Source organism: Enhydra lutris, unplaced genomic scaffold (genome assembly GCF_002288905.1).
Source record: "Enhydra lutris kenyoni isolate GAN:26980312 unplaced genomic scaffold, ASM228890v2 scaffoldscaffold16, whole genome shotgun sequence".
NCBI lineage: Eukaryota > Metazoa > Chordata > Mammalia > Carnivora > Mustelidae > Enhydra > Enhydra lutris.
This window is the reverse complement of record NW_019154100.1, coordinates 139,775-161,800: the sequence shown is the minus strand read 5'-3', so window position 1 is coordinate 161,800 and position 22,026 is coordinate 139,775. Positions and strand designations below refer to the sequence as shown.

At 33.3% G+C, this 22,026-nt stretch overlaps 1 protein-coding gene across 3 annotated transcripts in view; it reads right to left on the bottom strand.

The window, feature by feature from the left end:
- Positions 1-22,026, bottom strand: part of LOC111147344 (RUN domain containing 3B) — a 137,591-nt gene that overhangs the window by 76,929 nt on the left and 38,636 nt on the right. For 2 of the 3 annotated variants that reach the window (XM_022503344.1, XM_022503345.1), the window contains exon 3: positions 2,061-2,194. In XM_022503344.1, coding sequence (XP_022359052.1) covers positions 2,061-2,194 — 134 coding nt within the window. Of the gene's footprint in view, positions 1-2,060; positions 2,195-8,091; positions 8,143-22,026 lie in introns of all 3 variants that reach the window. The other variant, XM_022503343.1, reaches the window with a different exon arrangement.

The window sequence follows — 22,026 nt, the reverse complement described above, 5'->3', positions numbered from 1 at the left end:
GACTTGATCCTGGACCCTGGGATCATGACCTGAGCTGAAGGCAGACACTTAACCGTCTGAGCCATCCAGGTGCCCTCATTCTGTAATTCTTAAGTGTCAAAAATAATAAGGAACCTAGTATGACAATTCAATAAAAAAAATCAAAGTCCTAAACCAAAGCCGATACAGCTTATATGAACAGCTCAGACTTTTTATAATCTTAAAAACTACTGAGGACTCCAAAGTGCTTTCAATGTGGGTTATATCTGTTCATATTTACTGTATTACAATTCAAAACTGGGAACTTCAGGTAATTAAAAAAATAAACAAACCCATTATATGTTGACATAAATATTTTATGAAAAATAACTATCTTTTCCTAAACAAAAGTATTAGTGACAAAAGTGGGTCTGTTTTACATTTCTTTAAATTTTTTTAAATGTATGGCTTAGGAGCGCCTGGGTGGCTCAGTTGGTTAAGTGACTGCCTTCAGCTCAGGTCTTGATCCTGGAGTCCCGGGATCGAGTTCCGCATCAGGCTCCCTGCTTGGCAGGGAGTCTGCTTCTCTCTCTGACCCTCCCCCTTTTCATGCTCTCTCTCTCTCATTCACTCTTTCTCAAATAAATAAATCTTTAAAAAAAATGTATGTCTTAATGAAAGAGGACTAGGGATCTGCTGATGCATTTAATCTGTTACAATGTGTTGTTTTAGTTGAAGCATCTGACAGCTATCTAGCCTCAGACAGATACATATTTGCAAAAGGGAATCTTTTATAGTCTTTTTCAGAGAATTGTGGATATTCTTCTTTAATTCTACATTAAAACTCAGTAACTGGTAATTTCTAAAAGGCTAATTGCAACATGGAAAATGTAACCATATCAATGAACTTTTCATACTGCATTTCATTAAATCCATTAGGTCTGAATAGATCTTTTACCCATGCATATTTTATAATTCCATGCACTGATCATTGGAAATTATGAGTTTTGCCAATTTACCAAATGCTAATACTTTTCATTAAACAATTAAAAAATACATATGCTAATATCAACATCATTGTTATCAGGAAAGTCTGTAAGTACAGGGAAACAATTGGGCTTAAGATGGTGATAATAAGTTTTCTAAGATTCTAATTTTTACTCGGAAGTTTTAATTTTACCATTGGCAACCAATGCTGTCAGCTGCTTCCCTGGAATTAACAGGCTCACTTTGTTCATTTTTATTCAAGAAAATTCTACCAAATGTCCAAGTCTAAAAAACTATCATTTGTATGCTTTTCTTTTAAGTAAAAATAGTATTACATGGCAAAAGTTTCTAATTTAGCTCACAAATCAAACTATATGAGTACTTCTCCTTGAGACAACCATCATATTTTAGAATGCTGCAAATGCTTTATGCATACTTTCCATTTTATTACTCAGGATATTAAAAAGAGAGGCACTCAAATGTTGAAACTTAATAAAATTAATAATGTTTACTGTACCATCATGGACATTTTGAAGAGGAACTGGCTTTTCTTTTTTCTTTCTTTTTTTGACAGGGTACAGTGGAAAAAACCCAGTGTTTAGTAGGAGTTAGATGCCACTGCCTTAATTCATGCTAAGGAACTAGCAATTTTGCCACCACTGTTTCTGTATCAGCAGTGCAAGTGTCAACACAGTGCAAAAGGCAAATAACACCTTGGTACTACATGAAAATACTTTTGACATTATGAACCCTCAGGGTTCTTCAGGACACTGAGAGCTACTGGTTTGGGTAACTCAAGAAATGTAGAAACTTCACAGAATAGGAAATATTTTATTGTGCTTCTCAAAAAAGAATTCATAGTGACTAACTTCAAACCTTCTTGCTATTCATAAGGCAACAAGGAAGATTCAAAAACATTCTAAATAGCTACATGCAACTAAAAAAAAAAAAAGAAAGAAAGAAACAGACGTACAAAAGATTTTTGAGACGGTCAAGTGCTTAATCCCAACCAAGAAAAAAAAATTTATATAGCAAAGAGCTCAAATTTTTCTATTTCAGTCAAAAACTGCTGGGGATTAGATTATACACATGGCATATTATTATTTATGTCTTACCTTAGCTCTAGAAGAACTGACATTTTCCATATTTTCAATGCTGCAGATACAATTCTGTGAAACTTTCCGGCAAGCCACTCTGATATAGTCCCAGAAGCTACGAGGACTTTCATAACCAAACCAGGTTACTTGACCTTCAGGAGACAAATTGTAATACAAAATAAAAGAAAACTAGACTAGAACATTCCAAATGCAAGAATAAAATTTTGAAAAATAAAAGACAGCCTAGTGTGTCATAGCGAAAAGGGCGCTGACCTGAGTGGCAAAAAGCCTTCCATCTAGTCCTGCTCTCCTTTAACTAGTTGCGGTACTGTGGACAATTTATTTAATGGATGGGGATCATAGTTTTGTCAACAACAAAATCAAACGAATGAAAGAAAAAGCGACCGGACACTAAAAAAGAAATCTCTTGCAGTTTAATATTCCATTATTCTAAGGCCTTCTTTTAGACAGGTCCCAGAAAACCCTCCTTATGGTTCTAGTTAACCAGTAATTCACATGTCGAAGGTTGTATTCTAAAGCTTTCTCTACTTAGAGAAACAGAAAAAATAATAACACAACACTTATCCTCCTCTTCATAAGGAAACTTCCAAGAAATGAAACGATGTTGTGGTCTATCTTCTAAGTATTCATGATGAATTAGAATCCTGTGTTCACTGATCAAACATAATCTACCGAACCACTCTCATCTACAAAGTCGTCCAGTTCCTCTCATTCACCTGCTCTCTACTAGTGGGCAGCACATGAAAGGTCCTTCAGGCATTTACCATTACAATTTTTCAGATGCGGGTAATTATATGTCTACTCATGAACGAATGTTCTTTTACATGTTATTTTACATCAGTATTAATATTTCTATAAGGGACTCTGAGTGGTGGGTTCATGGGCAAGATTTTATACTCTGAGCATTTTAAAGTAGGATATAAGAGACATCTCAATTCTTTCTTTAGTTTTCTGGAATGATTAGTCTTACTTAGGGAAGTTGTTTAATCTTAAAATAGAAAGATCTGCTTTACATTTTAAACTGGGCTTCCTTAATTACTTATCTTAAATATTCCTGTCCCCAATAATTGCTTCTCTGCAGAAACATCAAAAGTATTCTATCAACAAGCACCATTTTAGGAGTGATGTCTCAAATGATAGTTCAGTGGTTTTTAGCAGCCTCTAACAATAACTGAGCTGCTTTTTAAAAAATACCCATGCCTGGGCTCCACCCCAAAGTAAATAATCAAAATCTTTAAGGGCGGGCCCAGGCATAGGTATTTTTTAAAAAGATCCCCCTGGTATTTCTAATAATGCATTTATGTGTAATTAACCAATAGAAACTGTACATATCATGATAGGTAACTCTTATTCATTATTCAGGATGTTTTAAAGTCCTTTTCTTCTTGTAATCCATGTATGATCTCCATAGTGGGTCAATTCCTCCCTATGCACTGACACAGCACCCTGTGCTTGCTTATCCTTACAACTGTTTACTTGATTATCTTACATATTAGGTGGTAAAATTGGCAAGGCAGGGATTGTGTCTTATTTGACTTCAAATCAATCTCTAACACTTAATGCTTGGCTCATAGTAGGCATTCAGTAAATATTTGTTAAACAAATCAACTGGCAAATCAACACAAAACATCACCTTAATTACAATACACATAAAATTTGAATTTTAAAAATCTATCTTCTTATAGTGACAGTTCAATAACAATCTGGTATTAAGAAATGTGTATCCTAGATTTCAAATGTCCAACATTCCAGACAAACATACCTTTGTCTTTATAAATAAAAATACAAAAGCATCTCAAATCCGTATTCAACTCAATGTCTCTAAACTCAATGTTTCTTTAAAAATCAGATCTTACTACCTACAAATAAAAATGTATAGAAATACTTATAATCTCCCTTCTTCCTCTCAATCTCTCCCTGTCACTTTCCTTTGCCTCCTTTGCTCTTCGAGTTAAAAAAGTTCCTGGTACAGTACTTCAATATAATTTGTCTTTAAGACAATTTTCATGTCATCAATTTGTCAGACATTTGGAGAGGAGGTAGGATGCTACTGGTTAAGAATGTGAGTTTTGAACCAGAGTGATCTGAATTAGACCACTTTCTAGCTATGCGATCTTGAGCAAGTGAGTTAACTTCACTCTGTCAATCTGGGTTTCTTCTATAAGCTGACAATAATGACAGTACCTACCTGATAATACTGTTGAGAGAATTAGATGAGATAATCTATGTACAGCAATTAGTTTATAACCTGGTACAGATGTTAACAATTATTACCACTGTTATCACTATTATCATACAAATAGTTAAGGGGCCAAAGCTCCCCTGTACTGTAAACGAAGTGGGAATGGGATGCAAAGTTAAAATTTCCCCTTTACTTGCTCAGAATCTAGAAAAATGTTTAAAATTTACTCCCTAATGCAACCTTTTCCCATATCAACAATTTCAGATTTATCTCCCTAAGATATTTCTAGTCTCAAGTAATTTTCTTTGGCTTTTATTAAGACCACTCCACAATTTAAAATGAGAGGTATAGCCAGACTTCAATCAAGAAAGGATCTTAAAGAAAGGGAACATCACAAGTTTTCTTCGTTGATTTTATTTTAAATCTTCTCATGAGTTTGACATGGCTAAGGAAAATAATTTATGAGAAGTTTTAAAATAAAGCTGTCCAAAAAGCCACAAAAGAATATAACAAAGACCCATTTTGGAGGAGAGGAAACAAAGATAGCAAAAAAACAAAATCTAGGCTAAGGTTAAAGAGAAGGAATGGGCACTAAATTCTTGGGACTCCTGCTATGGGTAAAATACGCTGTGTATAAGACTTTCACCCAAGAGACAATGGCAAGACTCCCCAGATTACAAGCTAAAAAACTGAACAATTGACAGAATAACATTCTTATCATTTGCAGGGCCTTAATAAGCCTGTAGTATCCTCACAACACTTTTAACAACTTAGCAAACTAGATGTAAGGATGACTTGGCTTGATTCTGCCATCCTTCCTCTTTCATGTGCATCATTTCCAAAGTGAAGTTCTGAATTCAAGACACTGAATTTTTCACATGCGAAAGAATCTGCTTTAAGAGAAGGTGTATTCTCTCGTTAGACCCTTCAAACAAACATTCATGTAAATTGTATATCCTAGAATTTTATATAAATAATAAAATAATTTCTGCATCTATTAAAAGGTTAAATTTAATTAAAAAATAATGGAAGCATCCAAATGATTACTTGAGATATTATTACTTGAGGATCATTTTTACTTACGCACAGATTAATAGCAAAAGATGTACTTAGGCTATTAGTCCGTAATCACTATTTAACAGAAAAATTAAAAAACAAACCTACAAGCTAACTGTGCTTTTTAAAATAACTATTGAAGCAATAAATCACTCCCCAAATATTTTCATTTCCTTTAAAAATAACCATAAAACCAATCATACAGCAAGGAAAGAACTAGTCTATATCTTGAAGAAATTTTACTCTGGAGAAGAAAAACACTGTCACTAACAGACTTCTTTTAAAAGCCATGTATAACATGCTTTCTGTTACATTTTTTTTAGAAGTTAACTTTTACCAATGATGAAGTTAAACAACTTTTTCAAAACATATTGACATTCCATCAAACTGACTCTAATTCATTTTACAGCAAAGAAAGAAAGGGTGAAAAGTTTGCTAGACTAAAAGTTAATGTGCTACTAACCAGCTACGTGATATCTTTCCAACACACTGCCTTATTTTCAGTACCAAAAAATGGCCTGTGATCTCTAAGGTCCAAGGTTATTTTAAAATAACACTTCCAAAAAAATTAAAAATAAAATACTCTTCTATATTTCTTAAGTTAGACATCTGTTCACATCATGCAATATATTTGTGTTTTGCTTGTATCTTAGTTTACAGCTGAAACGAGACCTTCTAAGAACAAGGACTAAATTTTCTAAAGTGGTTCTCTACTAAGTAGTGGCTGAGACATTATCTTTTGATAATATAAAATATAAATGAATCTGTTTTTAGTGACTTCCTTTCTCTATCCTTTGTATAAGTGCTTACCTATGTAAAGAGCAAATGAAAATCTCATCCCCCAAGCCGAAGCCTCATTAGTATTACAATGCATCAACTAGATGACAGTGTCATCCTGAAACTGCTATTCAACTAGACAAACAGTAAGAGACAGTCCCATTGAATTTTAATTAACCACTCTGATACCACTATATAAGTTTTCAGATACTTAAAGGAAAATGGTTCCTTGTGGATTCACTGTTGTCAATTTATTAGCATTTAGATGAATTTAACTTTTAACTTTTCACTTTAAGTTTTCTAACAGCAATCTTGAATTTCTTACTGCTAATTTATAAAAGTCAGTTCAATATTTTCTATTATAATTTTGCTAAACAGAGAACATTCCCATTTCTGCAAGAGCACAGAGTCTTTTCCTTCTTGAAAAGAAACTATTAATTTTAGTTGAGGTTCATATTTATTAGACTACCCAGCTTTGAAAGTAAAATAATGTCCTTGATTAATTTTCTAAATAAAATTTCATATTATTATAAAAAAGGAATTTAAAACTTCACAAATAACTTTAATTACATAGTAAGCTGAATCTTAAATATGAGTCGATTAGATACTCAGTTGTACTTATATCACTAGTTCTTTATGTTACTTACAGGACCTCTCAAGTAAGTCATTTAACAACTAAGAAGCACAGTTACTCATTTACAAAACGTAATTATTATTATTTTTTAATGACAATGTCTTGTTCACTGCTAAGGAATTTATAACAAGTATCTATCATATGTATCTATACCATAAAAATAATTTAATTCTTAATCTTTCAAGACAAAAAAAATTAAGATAACGAGGTTCACCAAAAATCTGAAAACTGAATTTGACTTAACTTTTTATCCCAGTAATTTTACCAACTTTCCAAGTAGAGGACAAAGACTTTGTCTTTTTCTTCTACCAGCTTTTTAACAAAAGGGTTAGAGTACTGGCTGACTGAATTAGAGTCCCGAAGGATGAACTCCATAGGGAGAGCAACACAAAAATGCGAGCCCTGAAGAAATCAAGAATAATCTGTTTCAGTAGCGATTAAGGCTATACATAGAGGACAGAAAACAAATGAAACTGTCTAAAATGATTACTTGTGGGAATGAAGGTTGAGGAAAAGAGATGCTTGTTTTCTATTTCCCATTGTCTTAATTGTAATCCTTAAAAATAATGACTATATATTTCTTTTCTAATTAAAAAATATAATAAAAGTCTAGGCCATTAAGTATAGAGCCTAGCAGTGCTTTGCAGATAGGAGCAACTCTGTTGAAAAGTTTTGAGTAAGTGCAGGGTCCTGGGATCGAGTCCCGCATCGGGCTCTCTGCTCGGCAGGGAGCCTGCCTCCTCCTCTCTCTCTGCCTGCCTCTCTGCCTACTCGTGATCTGTCTGTCAAATAAATTAAAAAAAAAAAAAAAAAGTTTTGAGTAAGTGAATAAAGGCATGCATTCTGCCCGAGAGAAAGGAAACTAAGGAATATATTCCCACTAATGATTCCAGAATGGCAAAGCAGTTACTGATACTACCCTTCTGTGTTTTACTGAGTGACTTTGGAAAAATCACACAGCTTCCTAAAGCCCCCAGTTTGCATGTAATACAAATATTATTACACAGCACTTACAAAATTGAGGAAATAATAATTCTTATACTGTTAAGAGTTATAATAAAATGTAATTGCACAGATATGCCTGATTAATAAAAGAGATTAAAGCCATGGGAACTTAAAGAAATATGGATGGGGTCCCATGAGAAAGGAAGGAGAATAAATGGATTATTATATTGTGTGGGTTTACAACAAGATTTTAATTTAAAAATTAGCATAAGCATATTTGTGCTCTCTGGATTAACAAAAACAAAAACAGAAAGCTTTGCAAAACCCATGCAATGTACTAAAAAAGATCACTTAACTGATACAGCCCTCCCCAGTAAGTCAATTCCATGCTCCCGTGCAGCTCAGTGGCGGGAGACATCACCAGCATAGAGTACCTTGAAGAGGTATTTGGAGATGAGCCAGCCATCTGCAACTTTGGGATATCTCTTTAAAAATATAAACAACAACAACAACACACAGATATTTAAGAAACCTGCCATCAAGTTTACAATTGCAAACTGAATAGCCCAAATAAGATGGCTACACATTACCTGGATGCAATAATCACTACATTTACCTACCTAATAAATAAAATGAACTCAGTTAGGATGAATATGAGGTACACTCGGCCCATATATCAAGCTGGTCCCTTGTCACCTATTCTACTGGAGAAAGGCGAGTATCTGTAAGTCACAGAAATAGGCTCTCTGTTTGCTTGCAGGGCCATCATTCTTTTCCAGACATGATAGGCTGATGATGACAAGGCAAAAGGAGCAAAAACTTGTTTGAATCTGCTAGCTTTGCACCTCAGAATTTATAAGTTTGGTTAGGATAATTATTAAACTATATGTCTTATAAAGTTTTAACTTCAAAAATAAATACCTTTTTTTTTTTTTTTATTGTTAAGAAAATTCATTTTGAAGAACAGCTCTTGTTTTGGGGGCCCAAGAAGAGTTAAAATTTGCATTTTTTTTTCTTTTGTTAACTATGAGAACAGCACTTAGATACCAAGTAGAATGTTCTTCAGTTTAACCGATGTTGACAAAATGCCTACTTCATGCAAAATACTGCTTTATTTCCTACAGCCTCCAATTATTGTTTAACAACCACCATCTGGAAAATCTTGCTATGTTGTTTGGAAATTCCTAGTATAATTATACAGGAAAACTCTAAAGCCAAATTTCTAAAGTTGCATTCCTCAAAAATGGTCTTTTCTTCTCTCATAACTAAACACTCCAACAGGACATGGTCCCATAAACCTTGCCAAATATTTATACCCTTTATGAAACCAACAAAACCAACCACACAGTCAGGAATGTAAGAAAATGAAAGGAAAAAGATGTATATAGTTTGTGCTATTGGCTACATTTATGTATTGACCATTCACTCTCTATCCTCCTACTTCAGTGTATAACTTTTTTTTTTTTTTTTAAAGATTTTATTTATTTGACAGACAGAGATCACAAGTAGGCAGAGAGGCAGGTAGAGAGAGAGGAAGGGAAGCAGGCTCCCTGCTGAGCAGAGAGCCCGATGCGGGGCTCGATCCCAGGACCCTGAGATCATGACCTGAGCTGAAGGCAGAAGCTTTAACCCACTGAGCCACCCAGGCGCCCCTCAGTGTATAACTTTTTAAAAAGATTTTATTTATTTGACACAGAGAGAGATCACAAGTAGGCAGAGAGAGGGGGGAAGCAGCTCCCCGATGAGCAGAGAGCCCATTGCGGGGCTAATCCCAAGACCCTGAGATCATGACCTGAGCTGAAGGCAGAGGCTTAACCCACTGAGCCACCCAGGTGCCCCAATGTATAATATTTTTAACAAATATTAAATTTGAAAACACATATCCAAAAGGAACTATAATTTGGTAGTCTAATTGAACCCACATTAGAAGGTTATATTATTGCTACAACTACTGCAAAAATGAAAATCTCTCAGCATTGAGATGTAAATCAGAATAGAATGCTTTTCACTGCAAATATTCAAAAAGCCAATTCTTAATGTTTAAATCACATTTATTATCTTTGCCCTGAAAACAAAGTTATGTATCTTATTTTTAGTGATTAACCAAAAAAGTTATCAAAAGTAAAAACAATGTCCATGAAAATCTTACTTAAAAGAAATTTTACTTCAAAAAATATATTAAATAGGGGACACCTGGGTGGCTCACATGATTAAGCATCTGCCTTCTGCTCAGGTCACGATTCCAGGGCTCTGGGATAGAGCTTCCTGCTCAGCGGGGAGCCTGCTTTCTCCCTCTCCCTCTGCCTGCCGCTCCTCCTACTTGTGTGCTCTCTCTCTCTCTCTCTCTCTGTCAAATTAATAAATAAAATCTTTAAAAAGTATATTAAATAAGATATATCATGTCCAGATTTATGTCATGATATAATCAATCCCTGGTATAAAGTGAGAAACAATTACTAACTCTATTATAAATCACAATTTATAGATAGTGGTTTTTTCTTAAACTGTTAGTATGTTAGCCTTTATGTCCTCATTATACAGATGGTTTTTATTTTGGCTGTAAAATACCATGTGAAGATTTTAAAAAACTAAAATGCTTTCACTTATATGTAGTCCTTAATTGCTTTAATCATAATTTAGTATCTTATTCTTCATCAGTTATAAGGAACCAGGAGCATTCAGAGAAAGTAAAAATCCTCTAGATTCTAAATTATCTGTAATTAAATTTCAACAACTCTTTCATTTTATAGATGAGAAAGCAGAGGCCCAGAGAGAGCCTGCCTAGATCCATCTCTGTTTGCTGTCACCTCATGCTGATCTACTCATGAGACAAGATTTGACAGATGGAGGAGAATCAGTCAATTCGTTTTCCTGGTTGGTTATGAGTTCTCACTGACAGCTTCAGAAATAAGAAAAACAAAAACCAAAACAAAACAAAACAAAAGTGAGCAGTAAACATATAGTGCGACCAGGGTGAATATTTTTCATACAAAATTAAAATTCTTACCATAGTTGCTGCCAAAAAAGTAAATGAACAAGTGAACTACAAAGCTCATATTATTTCAAAGTGGCCCAAGGAATTATTTGGACAAAAGGGTCTCATTTGCAACTGAAATACAGCCCTTTGTTATAAAATATATTAATGTTAAGAGAAAGTGAAACAATATTTTACCATTACGTAGTGACAGTTTCAACAAAACTAAGTATATCAAAGTGTTCTGTTCAAAAAAAAATTCATTCAAATGCACCATGAAAATCTTATCACATATAGTTATAGTAGGTATTAATTTCTGAAATTTCAGCCAAAAGAAGAATCTATTCAGAGGTGGATACAATAAAAGAATGCTTAATCATACTAAAGATACAGTATTTTCTGACCCAAAGAGTATTGAACTTTGAAAAACAAATATCTGAAAATGAATCCAACTATAATCTTTTTATTAATGTGGAAATTGGCCTTCATCCAGAAAAGATCACTGACTATAAATAAATGCCTTTGTGATAAGACTGAATATAATTCTAATTCACTAATGACATTTATTCTCCAACTTTTTTCATGTTAGCTCTTGTTCCAACTTTAGCTTTCTATACATTTTGATTTGATGACTAAGCTACATTAATTATGATTGATATAATTTGATAAATGTTAATGACTATGCAGAAGGTGAACATCTGCCTTCGCTATATTCTAATTTTTTCTCTTTCTCTGTGTATATATTTTTCTAATAAAGTTACAGGTAGATGACTTTATTTTTAAATGATAGATTCTAAAAATAAGACCCCTAAATGGATTTGTAAATAGCCATTTGTAAGGCAAATAACAAAAGTGATTATAAATTATCAGACAGTAATTCAGAATTTTCACAAGTTTTTTTTAAATTGGCAATACCAAATAGAATATACTTCATTTTGTCACTGATAATATTCGTGGACATTCTTGTTATTTGAAATATTGAATCTTCAAAATAGATATGTAAGAGAAAAATCATTCAATGAAGCGACATTTAAGATTGTAGTATACACTGTAATTCAGCTAACAATGAAACAATATTATCTTCTTTTCTGTGTGGTAATTTTTCATTTCTTAATAGATTATGAAATTAAATTGTACCATCATATAAAATTCATCTTAATCTTTCAAAAGACTGCTTTCAAAATGACATTATAGGTAGATGATAAGTACATTAGAAACAAAAGTATTTCTTCATTGATTCAACAATTTTCAAAACTGAATATCAAAAACATGAAAATATTTTACATTTTAAGGTCATAGTGACTTTAAAGGAAACATATGCAGGAAGAATTTTAATAAAATATTAGGTTATATCAATGAACATCTCTTGAAATCAGAAAATCAGAAAGACATAGGAAATGAAATTACTGATACCCTCCAAAAATGAACTGAAGTTCATTAAACTACACAATCTCTTCCTTGTTCTATAAGAATAAGAAATATTTGAGCATTAAAAATGCTGAATTTGGCTGGGGCGCCTGGGTGGCTCACTGGGTTAAAGCCTCTGCCTTCAGCTCAGGTCATGATCCCAGGATCCTGGGATCGACCCCACATCGGGCTCTCTGCTTAGTGGGGAGCCTGCTTCCTCCTCTCTCTCTGCCTGCCTCTCTGCCTACTTGTGATCTGTCTGTCAAATAAATAAATAAAATCTTAAAAAAAAAAAAACTGCTGAATTTACATAACAAAAAATTTAATGAGACAGCAGCTTTCCATTACTGAAAATAAGTAAAATATAATTTAATAATTATAAGTACTATAAGATGCTCTATACTAATTCCACAAAAACCATCAGGTCAAACTGGAAATGTCCAATTATTTTTCCGGAAGAAATCCAAAGGGCTACAAATACAGATAATAAACATAAGCATGAACTACCATCAGAGACCATCAATTCCTCCTAAAGCCAAGAATCTGTATTACCTGGTAGACTCATAAATTTCTTTACCTCTCTCATATATTAAAAAAAATTCAAAAATACCTGAAGCAATGTTATCAACAGTAAATATTATTTAAGTATTCTAAAAATATTTTCTTTTGTGTGGTACTCCCACTCAGAAGTCAAATCTAAATTGAGAATCTTTAATTTGAAAGGATTTGGGAAGTGAAATTCATGTAAAATAAATCTAAAAATATTCCAGAAATACAAAGTTTAAAATCACTAGTAAATCTCTCATTCCGTAAATAAATAAATATTTAAATTGAGGGATTAAAATGACTCCTTGAAAATTTTGTTTTAGGGGCACCTGGGTGGCTCAGTGGGTTAAGCCTCTGCCTTCAGCTCAGGTCATGATCTGAGGGTCCAAGGATGGAGCCACACATTGGGCTCTCTGCTCAGCAGGGAGCCTGCCTCCTCCTCTCTCTCTCTCTCTGCCTCTCTGCCTACTTGTGATCTCTGTCTGTCAAATAAATAAATAAAATCTTTAAAAAACAAAAAAAGAAAATTCTGGTTTGGTTGTAAAACATAAAACCATTTTGTCCACATCTCCAAATACGTACACATACTAAAGACATTTTTATTGTTCTTCACCCAGAACTGCTTAGCAAATACCATAATTAAGAGTAGTACTACGATCATATGGTTCCAAACAGAAGCAAGTACCTAAGTATGTGGAGACTGTGTTTTAGAATTTTAAACATGCACAAAATTATATAACATATTGTGAAACTAAGACAAGAAAATATTTCAGAGGTTTCAAAACAAATAATAAATCCTCACGTGAAAAATGATAAGCATAAAATGAAATAATAAAATACCAAAAGAAATCATGTAGAAAGACCAGTATCAAGGGGAAAAAAAGGCCATTATGGATCAAAATGGACTATATAAAAGCTAGTTCTATGTGATATAAATAGCTTTTTTCTATTTGAGGGTAGTTAAGAAAACTCCCTCCAAAAAAGAAACAGGCAAAGGTCATAGTAAGGAAATTACAAAAAAAAAAAAAAAAAAGATTTTTACTAAACATGAAAATATTCTTAATCTCATTTGCATATAAATGCAAATTAAAATAACAGAATATTTTATGTTTTCTGTTATATTTTATACTTTATAGGCCAAAAAGGTATTTTTCCCCTGTCAAATTAAAATTTTTAGTTATTAAAAATATTGTAATATTAACAAAAATACAATGAGTATATGAGAAAAATAAAAATTACATAATTATTGGTACAACTTTTATGGTAGACAACACAGCAACATGTATTAAAATCATAGTATATATATCAAAATTGTGTAATTACTGTGATTTCAGTAATTACAACTTTAAGAATTCATTAGCTACTACCATTAACAGGAAATAATTTTAAAGAAATTAGAAAACTACGTATACATAAATGTCAGAACCTTAACAGCATGATTATGAAAGGGAAAATTAGGGTAAAATAAATAGGAAATTAATTATAGTTAAATCATGCAACAGATTATGTACTTGTTAAATATGAAATGGAAATACATTCAAGAAGATAGAAAACATTTGTTCAAACAAAATCTTACACATGGATATTCACAGCAGCCTTACTTATGAGAGAAAAAAAGCAGAAACAATCTAGTGTCCATTAAATAGATACACAAAATGTGGTATATCCATAGAATGGGATATTATTTAACCATAAAAGGAAAGAGCTACTGATACACACTATTATATGGATGAATCTTGAAAACTTTATGTGAAGTGAAAGAAGCCAAGCACAAAAGGTCATGTATTTTATGATTTCATTTACATGAAATGTCCAGAATAAGTAAATCCATAAGGTCTGAAAGTAGATTAGTGGTTGCCAGGGGAAGGGAGGTAGAGGGAAAAGAAGTGACCCCGTAAAGGTATGGAGTTTCTTTTTAGAGTGATGAAAATGTTTTGGAACTAGGCAGTACTGGTAATTTGCACAACATTGTGAATATACTAAATATCAATGAATTATACATTTCAAAATGGTTACAATGGTGAGTTTTATGATGCATTAGTTTAATCTCACTTAACACTACTAAAAAATAAAACTAAATGGAAAATACAATATGGCCATGGAAAGATGCCTAAAATATACTAAGGGCAAATACAGATCATAGCAAAGGAAATACAACTATATACACATTCATATGTACATAAATATATAATATATGTGACAGTTATAGCAGCTGCAATTTTATCTGCAATTTCTGGAAGATTTTATTAATATTCCTGCACCTCTAAATTTGAACCTCTGATCACTTTTATGAGTAGAAAGGAAGAGGGAAGACAAAAAATGGTAGCCCAAGAAGATAAAAGGATATACAGAGCAAAGTTAAGTTAAAAAGTCAAATTAAGTAGTCTATATGTCAGTTAGGGGATGAAATCTGAACGTGAAGAATGAGGCTTTGAAAGGGCATCAGAAAAACAAAAAAAAAATCAGTTTAATTTAAAGTTTAATACTTTATAATTTAATACTAAATAAAGTTTAATACTAAATAAAGTTTAATACTAAATACAGTTTACAAGTTTAATACTAAAGCATAGGAATATAACTTGAATTGAAAAAGGTACATGAATAAGAGAGAAATTTGAGTGACACTTAAATTTTTCCAGTTACTTTTTTCATCATACTTGCTTTACAAACTAAGGCTTTTTGTCTTTAGAATCTATTTGTTTATTATTTACTACTAAACTTAAATTTGGTATATTATATAGAGGTTAATTTTATCCCTTATACAATTTAACACACTAAGCCAAATTTACCATGCTACATATAACCTTGGGTATTTTCAAGAATTAATTGAATATTATCATTTTCTGAGATACAAAATCTGCTCAAGCTTTCCTAAATTTCCAAGTACATAACTTAAAAGGGTGTTTCTCAGAATGGCCTTGTCCATTGTCTAAGAGCCAAATTCTGGTAACCTTCAGAGCCACTTTCTTATCTTTTATATCATGTTTTGGCCTAAGTATATGGGTTTTTATTGGGTGAGTTTGCATTCATATGTTACTACAGAAACAATTCCAGTCTCATTTTGTGTGCAAACCAAGAATCAAAAGTTGGAAAACCTTCAAAAATGAACAAAGAAAATTCAAAAGCCAAATGAACAGGTTTATCTTTATCCATTGTTTCTAACAGTGTTTATACTATACTTCAAAAGGTGGCCTCATGGGGAGGTAACTATTTATCATCTAAGTCAGGAAGAGCTTTGAGGTTCAAGCCAGTGTTCCTGAGCAATGCTTAGTATCATAACAGTTCAAGTGGACTGGAGAAATTATAAAATGTTAAGTCACAGGCATTCTAACTTATTTTAAGAATCTGAATCCAGATGTTATTAGGAAAAAAAAAACAACCCAGAGATTATTATTCTTGCATCAAGGATTCTATTTTCCAACAAATACTCACTGAGTGCCTCCCATATCCTGGGCACTAGAGATCTGGGAACAAAAAGACAAAGATCTCTGCCCTGGTGAAGCTTACTTTTCAGTGGTGGTAAAGACAGACCATTAATGAACAATAAACATAATAGTAAGTAAAGTCACATAATACGTTAGAAATTAACACTTAAAAATAGTTTAAAAAACACTTAAAAAAAGAGGACAGGAGTGTTTGGGGGATGAAAGGAGAGGAGGTGAATTAGAATTTAAAATATGGTGGAAGAGTTTAGGCATCAAAGAGAAGTTTTGAATGGATGAGGGAATTAACCATTCAGATATCTAGAAGTGTTTTCTGTACACAGGGAACAGACACTACACTAGTGGACTCTGGCAGGAATTTGCCTGGTGCAATCAAGAGAAAGCAGAAGACTGATAAGGCTAGAACACAGCAATCTAAAAAGAGAAAAGGGATCCACTGCACTCAGGTACAACCAGAAAATAATATCAGAATCAAGGTAAAACCTAAAATGAGTTTGAGTCAGCAAGCCCAATGTTAATAAGTAAAATTAGCAGATTCACAGGAAATTTGACATAGTGTCTCATTATACTTGATCATTTTTTCTTTAGTAAGTAGTATATTACTAATTGATAATATTACTAATTGATACTCAGAACTTTTTCATTTTAATCAGTTATATTCCATATAACCTTTACAAAACTCATTACTGGATCCCATCCCCACACCACCTAGCTGAAGTTTACAAGACTGTTTCTGGCTACTTTACTACTAAATTTCATATTTTCCTTAAACTGTCTATACTACTAATCTATAATCAAAGTCACAGGTGACATTTTAAAGAATTCAATTTTTACTTGAGCCACTTTTATGCTTCTTCCCTGTATAAAGCCTTCCCTGACCTGTCCAAGCCGAATGAGTTTATTCCTTCTTTTGTGCTACAGTATGGTCATTAATACTTCTGTTATGACTCAATAACACTACTATAAACTATTATTAATGTATTCTCCTTCTGCCCTCCAAGACAGACTTTCATGTGAAAGCATACCTTAACCAATCTCACAAGATCCTACCACAGGGCCTAGACCAATTACTAAATGAGTTATCGAGTGCAACAAAGAGAATAGGGTATGTGTATATAGAAACAATCAGGGAAAACAAGGGGATAGTTGGGGGCAGGGGGGAGGAAAGTATAGGTGAAATATCAATAAGACACATACTCCAGAAAAAGAACAGAAATTCATGCTATGATTCATTTCCAAAGAAGAAAAGTAAAAGTTACATTTAGCCAAGAAAAATGTGGAAAGGTGATGGTAAAAGAATGTTCTTTGGGTTTCTTTTTGTGTTCTATGATAAACTACCAAACTTCCTAAAGTAACTGGGGATCAAAGAGTGGGAATTTTAACTATTACAATGAAAAAGTAGGATCTCTCCCCTATTTTAAAATGGCTTAATAGGAAGCAATAGAATTTGGATGAGTCATATTTTAAAATTCACAGTAAATATAATGTTGAAAAGTTTTATGATTTTTGAAAAATGTCACAAATAATGTAACAAAGACCATAAGATACATAACAGTTCCATCATCAAACACACACACACCCTGACAATACCTCCTTCATGCTGGTGCTATATAATCAATACCCCTCACCAACCTCTAAACCCTGATCCCATTCTCTGAAACTATAGTTTGGCCTTTGCTAGAATGTCATATAAACGTAATCATATAATATCTAACTTTCAGAGTCTCACTTCTTTCACTTAACATTATGCATTTGAAATTCATCTATGTTGCTGTGTGTAGAAACAGGTTTTTTCCTTTTTATTGCTGTATCTGTCTATTTTATGGATATATAACAGTTGATTTATCCATTCATCTTGTGAAGGACAATTATGTTGTTTCCTGTTTTACCGATTATGGATAAAGCTACTATAAACAGGTCTTTGTATAAACGTAAGTTTTCATTTCTCTTGAGTAAAGGACTAGGATTGCTGGGAAACCATTTTACATTCCTACCAGTAACATAAAAAGATTCCAATTTCCCCACATTGTCATCAGAACTTCATAGAGGTGTGTTGTAGCACCTGAGTGTGGTTTTAATTGCATTTCCTAAATGACTAATGACGTTGAGTATCTTTTCATGTGATCACTTGGCATGCGTACTCTCTCTGGTAAAGTATCTGTTCAAATCTTTTGCCCATTTTTAAGTTGCATTGGTTGTTTTCATATTATTACATTTTTATGGCTCTCTGCATATTCTGGATTCAAGATGTAATCTGCTGCTCTTTTATCCCATGAGTGTCTTATTCTCTTAACAGTATCTTCTGGAGGACGAAATTTTTAATTTTGATAAGGTTCATTTTATATTATGTTTTTGTTTTTATGGATTAACCTTCCATTATTATATCAAAAATCCACTAGCTTAATTGAACATATAAAAGGTGTTCTATATTTTAAACTTGGCCTATGATCCATTTTGAATTAATTTTTGTATATGGTGTGGGGGATGGGTCAATGTTCTTTTTTGCATATAAGTATCCCATTGTTCCGGTACTAGCTGTTGAAAAAGATTATCATTTCACCAGGGAATTGCCTTTTTATCTTTGCCAAAAATCAATCAAGCATAGTTGTGTGGGTCTACTTCTGGACTCTATTCTACTCTATCTCTTTACCTATCTACTATCTAAGCTTTCACTAATAACACACTGTTTTACTCACGTGTCTTTATAATAAGTCTTAAAATCAGTTTGAGTGCACAACTTTTTCTTCCTTATGAAACTGTCTATCCAATTTGTCTGGCCATACAGAGAATTAGTTTGGTATCTACAAAAAAGCCTGCTATGACTCTGAGATTGAATTGAATCTATAGACCAATATAGAAAGAACTAACATCTTAATGTTCAGTTTTAGAAGAGTTATCTTGTCCAAAATGTCAATAGTACTAAAGTGGAGAAACCCTGCTGTAGACTTTTCTGTAGATGCCTATTACAGACCAAACATTTATGTCCACCCATTTTTGCAACCTAATCCCCAATGTGCTGGTATTTGGAGCTGGACTGCTTGCATAGTAATTAGGTCATAAACCCTCATGAATGGGATTAGAACCTTTATAAAGAAGACCTCCTAAATCTCCCTCAGTCATTCTGCCATTTGAAGACAAAGGCAAAAAGAACCAAGAACCAGGCCCTCACCAAACATATCTACCAGTGACTTGATCTTGGACTTATCAGTCTCTATACCATGGGAAATAAATTTCTGTTGTTTATAAACCACCCAGTCTATGGTATTCTGCTCCAGTAGCCCAAACAGACTAACGCAATGCCCTTTAAGGAAGTTCTCTTCTAATACCTGGTTGGTAGACAGGTTTCACCATAAATAAATGTTGAAACTTCGTGAAATGATCTATTGAGATTTTTATTCTTTAATCTGTTAATAAGATGAAATATATTAATTGATTTTCAAATACTGAAATGCTCTTGCATTCCGGGGTTTGATTTGTTATTATGTTATTGAGGATCTATGTCCACAAAGAGTATCAGTATTTAGTTTTCTTTTCTTATAATATTTTGTCTACTGTTCCATCAGGCTAATGCTGACCTAAAATGAGTTGAGAAGTATTGTCTCTTCTTCTGGGGAAAAGAATGAGAAGGATTACTATCATTTCTTGCCTTTTTTTTTTTTTAAGATTTTATTTATTTATTTTGACAGATGGAGATCACAAGTAGGCAGAGAGGCAGGCAGAGAGAGAGGAGGAAGCAGGCTCCCCACTGAGCAGAGAGCCCGATGCGGGGCTCGATCCCAGAACCCTGGGATCATGACCCGAGCCAAAGGCAGAGACTTTAAACCACTGAGCCACCCAGGTGCCCTATCATTTCTTGCTTAAACAGTTGGTCACAATCAACAAGTGGACTTATGTAGGCCTTGAATTTTGTTACAAGGTTTTTAGTTAATAATTTAATAGATATTAGACAGGTTACCTATTTTTTTGTTAATTTTGTTAGGATTTGTCTGTCAAGAAATTGGTCCATTTTATCTGAGTTGCCAAATTTATGGTTAGAGTTGTTCATAATATTCACTTATCTTTTGAATATAGGGTTTATGGTAATACGCCCTCTTTCATTCCTGATATTGATAAATTGTGTCTTCTCTTCTTCTTGGTCAGTCTAACTAGAGGCTTATGAATTCTATCAATGTTTACAAACAAGTAGCTTTTCATGTCATTGGTTTTTATCTATTGTTTTTGTATTTTTGAGTACACTTGATTTGAGTACACATTTATATATTTGTTTATGATTTGCTGGCTTGCTTGTTTTGGGTTTTTCTCTTTTTTTAGTTTCTTAAGGTTGAAGTTTAGATTACTGACTTTAGACCTTTCTTCTTTTCTAACATAAGCTTTAAGTGCTTTAAATATCCTTCTAAGCAAGAAGAAAAATTAATTAAAAAAATCCTTCTAAGCATTGCTTTAACTGCATCCCACAAATTTTGATACGATGCACATTCATTTTTCATTCAGTTCAAAATACTTTCCTTATATTATTTCATTAATTTATTTTAAAATTAACCCATTTCTCTTACTCTCCCATCTCTCACCTCTGGCAGCACCTATCTGTTCTCTAGATCTATGAGCTTGGTATTTAAAATTTTTTATTATTTTTTTAGACTCCACATGAAAGATCATATGATATTTGTCTTTCTCTAACTTCACTTAGCCTAATGCCTCACACTCCATGCATGATGTCCCAAATGGCAAGATTTCATTCCTTTTTTTTAATGTCTGTATATTTCACGGTTAATATATACCATATCTTCTTTATCCATTCAGTCATTGATGGACATTTGTTTCCATATCTTATCTACTATAAATAATACTGCAATGAACATGGGAGTGCAGATATCTTTTTTTTAAAGATTTTATTTATTAATTTGACAGACAGAGATCACAAGCAGGCAGAGAGGCAGGCACAGAGAGAGAGGGGGAAGCAGGCTCCCCGCTGAGCAAAGAGCCAGATGTGGGGCTTGATCCCAGGACCCTGAGATCATGACCTGAGCTGAAGGCAGAGGCTTTAACCACTGAGCCACCCAGGTAACCCTGCAGATATCTTTTTAACACAGTGTTTTGATTTCTTCAAATAGCCATAAGCAGAATTGCTGGATCATATGGTAGTTCTATTTGCAATTTTTTGATGAAGCTCCATACTGTTTTTTTTTTTTTAAAGATTTTATTTGTTTGTCAGAGAGAGAGAGAAAGAGAGAGAGAGATCACAAGTAGGCCGAGAGGCAGGCAGAGGCAGAGGGAGAAGCAGGTTCCCTGCCGAGCAAGGACCCCGATATGGGACTCAATTCCAGGACGCTGGGATCATGACCTGAGCCGAAGGCAGCCACTTAACCAACTGAGCCACCCAGGCGTCCCTAAGCTCCATACTGTTTTTCATAGTGACGGCACCAAGTTACACGTACACCAATACTGCACAAGGGCTCCTTGTTCTCTACATCCTCACCAATACTTATTATTTCTTGTCGTTCTGGCAAGAGCCATTCTGACAGGTGTGAGGTATTATCTTGTTGTGGTTTTGATGTGCATTTCCCTGATGATGAGTGATACTGAACATCTCTTCATGTACCTATTCGCCATCTCTATGTCTTCTTTGAAAAACGTCTATTTAGATGTTCTTTTATAAATTTTTATGTATTTTTTTTTACTATGTTCAGTTAGCCCCCATATAGATGTTCTGCCTATTTTAAAACCAGATTTGTTTTTGCTATTGAGTTGTAGTTCTTTATATATTTTAGATATTAAACCCTTATTGGATATATGACTTGCAAATATTTTCTCACATTCAGTAGGTTGCCTTTTCATTTAGTTGGGTTCCTTTGCTTTGTAGAAACTTTTAGTTTGATGTAGTGTATTCTTTTTTTTTTTTTTTTTTTTTTTTGCTTGTATTGCTTTTGTTTTTAGTGTCAGATTTCAAAAATCACCACCAAGACCTAGAGTTTACAGCCTATGTTTTCTTCTAGGAGTTT